The following is an 8,029-nucleotide window of genomic DNA, read 5'->3' on the forward strand; positions in this document are numbered from 1 at the left end:
TCCATAGTTTTAAGTTCCTTTGTTAAATGAATTCAAGCCATGTATATGCAATGTTAATGTAAGGTATGGATAAATAAATATTTTTATTATTAAAAAAAAAAAAACTCTTATTTAAATTCTTAATTCGAAAATGTGTGTTTTGTTTGTGAGCAAACTATGTCATTAGTGGAAAACTAGTATATTATAAACTATTATAAACCCACTTTGTTCTCATTGCATGTACATAGGCCTTCTGTTAAGGTTCCAAGAATTCCCTAATAATATAGAAAATTAGTTTAGATACCTTTGACTCAATAGATGGAAGCCACATGTCACATAATATTCTGGTTTAAACTCAATCTGGTTCTGATTCTTTCAATTGAAAAAGTTTATTTACACCAATTGAAACAGTAGTGATAAAAAATTTGATAAGCTTGCTTGTCTCAAACACTTTTTATATTTAAGATGGTGATGTTAAAAAGGAAGCTCTTTAATTCTTAAATCTAAGATTGCTATCTTTGGGAAGAATTGCTAGTGTCAGAGTCATATATTCAAAATTAACATCTTCAATTTACACTGGCTACATTTATTATTTATATCAACTATTATCAACAAGATAGATATGAGATAGATGTCAATATATAATTATTTTTATTTTTAACAAAAACCTAAATAAAATTTTTCAGCACTAGACTCATTTAAATGAGATTACATGGCAGGCACCAGTTTACAAATAAAAATAAAAATTCTTAAAAATTTATCCACCCATAAAAAATATGAGGTAACACAAATAAGTAAATGAATAATAGTAAAGGTAAACAAAACTGTCTAATTGATAACCTCTTTTTTTGAAGTCGGTTGATAATAAATTATTTCTTCTTTTGGTCAGAAAATCACAGCTGCACCATAGTCTGTCAATCATTTTTTATTTATTGTATTTTTTCTTGTTCTTGACAGAAAACTTATGAGAAAAATTGTGCTTAATAAATTTTTACCAAAGATACAACAAAGATTATGAGGGTAGAACCAAATGGTCCTGAGATCAATTCCTAGTGGGGTAAATAGTGCCTCTCTTTGAATTTGGTATAATAATCAACATTAAATTTTTAATTTTATAGCACTGAATGCCTCATAAATGAGAAATTTGGAAGAATAGAAGAAAAAAATGGATCACAAGGCGGGATTCAAACCCACATCTTTTTGGCAAAACTTAGCATAGGCGTTGCTCAAACATAACCTCTCGGCCAAAAATATTTTTAAAATAGTGTATATATTTACAAAAAAAAGGTTGTTTGTTGTGTTAGTGAAATTTGGTTCAGAGATATTTTGAGACCTGAGAAACTATCCTAAGTTTTTATCCCGGAAATCGAACGGGAACTTTACCATTAATTACCCTATTTTTCCTGCTCACTTTGTTCCATATTTAATAAGATCAGAAAATATAATAAAGATCCTGTTGACTTTCTATAATATTCTTATTTATACAATTTGATGAATAACAAATATTTTATTGCCCAACTTTACATTTAGTTCTCCTTTACTTAATATGATAGATATATTTAAATTTTCTAAGATTAATTAAGTATCTAATATTATTGGGAAAACAAATCTTTATGGTAATTGAAACTTTGCTTGAAATGTATTGGGGCATAAACAAACCTAATAACTCAAATAAATATCAAAATCAATAACAAAAGTAACAAAAATATAATTGACTAGAACAAATATGCAAATCGATGAATCAAGGCTAAACAAAATGCAATTTTAGCACGTAATCTTTGTATGCGTAAACTACACTACTTAGATATCGAAACAATTTTACGTATGCTAGTGAATAAACTTGAGCTTAATAGTTAACACTACTGCAAAAAGTTGCGTTATGAACACATAATTAAAAAAGTATTTAAGCAAAGTCTAACTCACCCGGCGACAGGTGCAATAAATGCAATTGCAATGGTCAATGAAGAAACTTCTACACAAATTGTTCAATGATTTGAACAAATTTCACACACAACACCCACTTGAGATTAAAGACCTCATAGCAAACTAAATTCACTTCATTGATTCTTATAAGAAATGCTTGATTGTTGGCAATAAAACGATATTTTAGTTTTTTATCACTTAACTCCACGGTTACGATTTCGCGTTTGTGGATTCATTTGACACTTGATAGTGACACAATAAAATAGTATTGCCATGTTCAAAACTTAATTTTGTTAATTTTAATTTATTGGTATGTACCTACCTATCTATTAAACTGCCTTCTATTTACAATCAGTCCCACTTAACGGATTTCTAAATAGATATTTCAATACATTTATTCATATGTGAAAGCGTGGTGGATTAATATAATTTCATCATGTAAAAATCTTACATGGCGGAGTGTCGAAACACCTATCTTTCTTTATTGTTACTTTCTTGCTTTTTTTATCATTTAAAGCTTTCTATAGAAGAATTCATCCTCACTCTTCAGCCTTTCCGCCGCTGGGGAACGATTTATAAGGTCAAGGGGCAAAGGGATTGGTTGATTTGATAGACGGGCATATCAGTTTTGTTATAAAAAATGTATGGGTTACAGAGTAAACTAACATTTCAATTACATTATTACTTTATTTATAATTACCTAAAACTACTAATTGTACTGTTAACAATTAACCAAGTTGTGGTTTAGGAACCGTAGTGACACGCTTCCGCGCGACTTTCTTACGTGAAACCTTCATTTGTTGAAGCTGATTGTACACTTCTCCCCAAATCTCGTTTTGTTCCTCTATAGGAATTGTTTTTCTGAAACACGAACATTTTTTAAGTTGATACAACAGTACTATAGTTATAAATATTTTAAATCAGCATTATATAATTTAAAAAAAAAAAAAATTTGGTACTCATCTATACACATAATAAAAAAGTAAACTATGTCTGTACATTGAAGATATTAAAAAAAAAGAACCTGTATTGTTTCATAAGGTCATATTTCTCCCAAGGCGTTTTTCTTAATTCTCTTCTTACTCTATCTTTTTCTTTCAAGTGCTCTTCAATATTAGAAACTCCCTTCAGCTCTTGTCTTTCCCATCTCTCCAACCAAGGCCTTGGTTTTAGTTGAACCTATATGATTAAAAAAAAATAGCTACAGTAGTTGGTATGCAATGTTCTATAAAGTTATTTTAAATCAACCAGTGATAGTACTATACACATATTTTGCTAATTACAAATCAGATCTATAAATATAAAGTAAGTATAGTTGATTCCGCATTGTAGTAATATGATGTGATTTGTAGGGAACTTTATTACTAATTCAAATTAAACCATATTATTTTTTTCATTATAGCTACAAATGAGTTTTGGTAAGTCAGTAAAACATAATTTTAAAGCAATACATTTTGTTATTTAGCACTACAACATAACCAACTTTTAGGCTTTGGCTTTGCCTACATGATCAAAGAGAATTCCCATGGGAATGAGATGTTTTATTGCTAACTATAATTTTTTAGTATATTCAGACTGAATAATCAGTAAGAAAAGCAGTTGTATAGTGAAAGAAATACAAATCACACACTTGCATTGGTAATAGTAATATTAGCTATGTCCACATTGGTCTATCAATTTTACCCACATTGGTCTCTGTGGAAAATGGTTGTGATAAAAACACCTACTCTTGGCCAATGTCAAGTAGAATATAATTGGTTATTTATGACCTAACAAACCATAGCTTAACGGTAATTTTTTAATTTTGTAAACAGTAAGTGTACATTAGTATAAAAGTAAGGAGTAGAATAAATAAATACCTGCACAGTATTCACTGGAACAGGGGTTCCTTCTGGCACTATCTCAGGATCCATATCAAATGGAAAAGTGCTGTACTCTGGCAGGGCATCCCTAAGATAAAACAACTTGTCGTCCAGCCGTTTTTCAAGGCGTAGCACTAGTATAGACTGAATTGTGGGATCATATAACTCATATCGCACCTGCAATGGAAAAATTTTCCATTTCCTATTTACTTTTTCAATTATTTTTCTAGTTGATGGTTTCAATGACAATGATATTCAGAATAATCAGAACCATAAAAACATAAACAGAAGCCTAAAAGATCAACATTTTTAATTGAACAAGGAAGTTTCCTATCACAATAACAGACATTAACATTTTAAATTGTCATTTTGTAAAATAATATAATGCTTTTCGTAAACTCATGATTTGCAAGTTAAGTAATAGAATAATCCATTTTTTATGTGGCAATTTTAAATATGTGGCAATTATATAAAGAAAGTGATAGATAATGAAATAATTTCTCATTTTAAATACCTCAACACCTTGATGATCCACAACATTTCTCAAAGTGAATTCAGCTCTTAGGCCACATCCTTTACGCTCTATACAAATACCCACAAATCTATTTGTTTTACCCTGAGCATGTGGATCAGATATTGTGACAGCTAGGATAGAACCTGTAAAATTAATAGTATTGCTGTTTTCAAGTAATGAATTCATGTGTCAAATTAACTTAGTTCCTTTCACTTCATATAGTAAAAAGATGTTTTGAATAAAATTACATATACACACCAACATAAAATTCCGGTATATCTATTTGGTTTCTTCGATTTAACATATCTGCTCGCTCTAACTTTTCCCTAAGACTATTGCGCCAATTTGGATTAGGGTCTGGCAAAAACTCTGGATAAATATGTCTGTATTCAAGAATTGGATTTATCGTACGGGGTCTGCGGCCAGAAGGCCGCTTCGTTTCCACAGACGTATCTACATCTTCAGCCTTTTCAGGAAGCGTTGATAATAGACGTACTTCTGTAAATTCGTTCAATAATGTTACGAAAAGAGTTGAATCTGAAATGCGAATAAGTCTAAATTATTGATACATAACCTCTCCGAAAAATCCATTTTGATGCAGACAATAATTCAAGAGGCGCTTTGCGGAAAGCCAACGACATATTTAATATTTAAAATTGATATTCCCAATAGTTATTCTGTGAAATATGGTCGTTTTTTCTCTATTTTATTACATTTCAAATGTACATGTTAATGAATAATCAGACAGACACTTGACTTTGTAGAATATTATGTTTTTTTATATTGACATTGACATTTTGATTGCTATTCAAAGAGTAGCATAATAACCACGGATGCATTCTAATCTAAAAAAACTATTCACACAGCGACAAAGCTACCGTGGTATAACAATAGTAACTAGCCCTTTACTAATAGTCAGTGTCCAAATTTAACCTTTATTCATTAAAAAACAGATTAAGATTGTGTGATTTGTGTTAAATTGCTGTGTTAGAATGTGTGTTCTATATGTGTGTGTGCTTATTAAAGCTAGGCTTTAACGTACAGCAAAGAATAGATTAATAAGACGTGCAGTAATAATATATGTTATATAAAAGCTTATGTTTACTTAATCCTACGTACAAGCACACTGTGCAAAAGAACATACCTGTTCTATGTACCATATAATATGTTCTTTTGCATATTAGAAATGGTTTGAAAAATATTGTGTGCTATGACAGTCCTTTCTACGCTATTTCTCAAACTTATTGTGATGTTGATTGTTGACAAATGTTGGAATGACATCTGACAGCAAACCAAACAATTTATCGATTTATGTGTGACCTAATAAGAAGCACTGTGTATTTCTTAAAGTGAACATGTCTTCAATTATACAAAGAGACGATAATATACCACTTGCTGATGATGACCCACAAGTAATCATTACTGATGAGGTGGACAACAATCGCTTAGATCATGGACGATCCATGGATTCTTTGCCTAGCTCATACACAGGTGGTTCATCCAGCCCCGGACTAAACGGACCTCCTAGCTTCGATCCAGATTCAGGTATAGACGAACAAGAAGAAAAAGCTCGTCTAATCTCACAAGTATTGGAACTGCAAAATACTCTAGATGGTAAGATGATTCTGAAATGTTTTTGTATGAAAACACTGAGAAATATTTCAGTTATCGTTTTAGTTACTTCATTTGATAAAGCAAATCTTCATTTCAGATTTGTCCCAGCGAGTGGATTCAGTAAAAGAAGAAAATTTGAAACTACGTTCAGAGAACCAGGTTCTTGGACAATACATTGAGAATCTTATGTCCGCTTCATCTGTGTTTCAATCGACTACCAATGTTCACAAAAAGTAAATTTACACTCATTAACATGGAAAAAAGAAATTTGACCAAATCAAATTTAACATATGACTGAATGTGAAGAATAAAAGTATACTGGGTACATAGTACTGTAATTGGCAATTTTCTTTCGTATCTAATTGTACCCATAATTTGTCTAAGCACCTACAGCTTACATGCTGCCTGAAGTATGGCACAAAAGTGTGGAACAAGCTTAGCTTTTAAAGCATGTTGTATGTTCACAAATTTAATGTGGTAGTTAAGGTAATATCTAGCTAGCAAACACTTGTATATTCATAGTTAATGTTTTAATTTCAAGTTAATATGCTTTATGTCTAAAAATGAATGGTTATCTTATTAGAAATTCATGGATATAGTTTATTACATATGCATTTGTACATTCCAATCTTATGATAAATAGGATCAAATGTAAACAAAATATGATGATGCTCTCTTGTTGTAATCTCAGTTTGTATAAAATATCAATTTCTATATATGATATTATGTGAATGATGTTTTTTCTATAGCTTTTAAATATATTTATTAAACTCAAATTGGTTTTATTTTTTTCCTTTTCCCTACGTAAAAAGTTCATTATATTCCATTGATTATTGTTTATTAATGAATAATTTTGGTTACAGGGTTAATTAAGTGATAAATACAATGTTAGTTAATTATTACTTTGATATTCTATTATGGGAGTTGAGCACGCTTCGGCATGAATTGGGCCAGCTCGCACCGGGGAAGTACCACACCCCCACAAAAAACCGGCGTGAAATAGTGGCATGCCACTGTGTTTCGTACGGTGAGTGGGGGAGCCGGAAGCCCGTTTCCTTTTCCTCACCCGTCCTAGTCCATTCCTTATTTCCAGTCGTTAATCCTTTCCTTTTCCCTTACCCCATAAAAGCGGGCGGCGCATTCACAGAGGTATTACCTTTGCGAATGTTTATGGGCGGTGGTGATCGCTTACCATCAGGCGAACCACCAGCTCAGCTGCCCGCTATGACATAAAAAAAAAATAAAATAAAAAAAAAAAAATATATTTTTAATGTCTATTGCTTGGGGAAAATTGCAACTATGATTAAGTACATCTTTTGCGCTTCAAATGTTGCTCTTTTCTTATATTCTATTTGTAATGCAACAAGTAAATATAAAATTTTGTTAACACCTAATTATAATGGCATAGTTTTTTTTATTCTATACGAATTTTAATTAAATTTAGAAACATAAAAGTAATGTTGAATCTGTTTCCCGATGAAATTGTTTTTTGTAAACAAATCCGTTATAAATATTCTTTAAATTTCATTTTGAAAAACCAGGCATTATTCATCAGTGTCCATACTAGAGTCACGAATTCATCACGACACGATGACGTCGTTTGAGGTAATATTTAGAATGGTAAAAAAAGGAAACCAAGCGGTCTCGAAAGATGACGACTACGTACAAGGTACCATTACAGCAAATATTCATGCCCCGGATGAGAGAAACCCGCGTGAAACAAACGTGACTATTGCGTGAAGACGTGGAAAATTGAACTCGTACGACGATGAATATTTTTTACCCTAATTTTAGGGAAAATATTTCAAGTACTGCAAACATCAAGTCTATTAGAAACTATGTATTCAATAATAAATATTTCTTTTTATAACTTTCATTGGTCCCATTTAATTTGAATTTCAAACGTCGTGAAACATAGTTAATTAATACATGTACTAATTAAATGTCTAGCATATTTGACTTAATAATAATATTAATATGAATAAAAGTCATATACATTACTAGCATAGACCTGCGGCTTCGCACGCGTTAAATTCAGAGTAGTTTAACAGATGTTACTATACACATGAACCTTCCTCTTGAATCACTCTATGTAATAAAAATTCGTTGTTCCCTTTAAAATCCGTTGTGTAGTTTC

General features: G+C 31.0%; 3 protein-coding genes across 5 annotated transcripts in view; 1 reads left to right on the forward strand and 2 right to left on the reverse strand.

Annotated features, from left to right (window-relative positions):
• Window positions 1-2,131, reverse strand: part of LOC119828893 — a 201,845-nt gene extending 199,714 nt beyond the window's left edge. For 2 of the 3 annotated variants that reach the window (XM_038351197.1, XM_038351195.1), the window contains exon 1: window positions 1,903-2,130. The gene's annotated coding sequence lies outside the window, so the exon portion shown is untranslated. Of the gene's footprint in view, window positions 1-1,902 lie in introns of all 3 variants that reach the window. The other variant, XM_038351198.1, reaches the window with a different exon arrangement.
• A 438-nt stretch (window positions 2,132-2,569) lies between these two features.
• Window positions 2,570-5,057, reverse strand: LOC119828948 (39S ribosomal protein L19, mitochondrial). Its single transcript, XM_038351279.1, has 6 exons — window positions 4,853-5,057; window positions 4,537-4,776; window positions 4,279-4,421; window positions 3,762-3,941; window positions 2,927-3,081; window positions 2,570-2,763 (listed from the first exon to the last, which is right to left on the reverse strand). The coding sequence occupies exons 1-6, from the start codon at window positions 4,917-4,919 to the stop codon at window positions 2,631-2,633; spliced, it is 918 nt and encodes a 305-aa protein (XP_038207207.1). The 5' UTR covers window positions 4,920-5,057; the 3' UTR covers window positions 2,570-2,630.
• A 484-nt stretch (window positions 5,058-5,541) lies between these two features.
• On the forward strand, window positions 5,542-6,601 carry LOC119828949 (short coiled-coil protein B). Its single transcript, XM_038351280.1, has 2 exons — window positions 5,542-5,892; window positions 5,990-6,601. The coding sequence occupies exons 1-2, from the start codon at window positions 5,634-5,636 to the stop codon at window positions 6,127-6,129; spliced, it is 399 nt and encodes a 132-aa protein (XP_038207208.1). The 5' UTR covers window positions 5,542-5,633; the 3' UTR covers window positions 6,130-6,601.
• Window positions 6,602-8,029: the final 1,428 nt, after the last annotated feature.

The sequence above is a fragment of the Zerene cesonia genome, chromosome 9 (genome assembly GCF_012273895.1).
Source record: "Zerene cesonia ecotype Mississippi chromosome 9, Zerene_cesonia_1.1, whole genome shotgun sequence".
Taxonomy (NCBI): Eukaryota; Metazoa; Arthropoda; class Insecta; order Lepidoptera; family Pieridae; genus Zerene; species Zerene cesonia.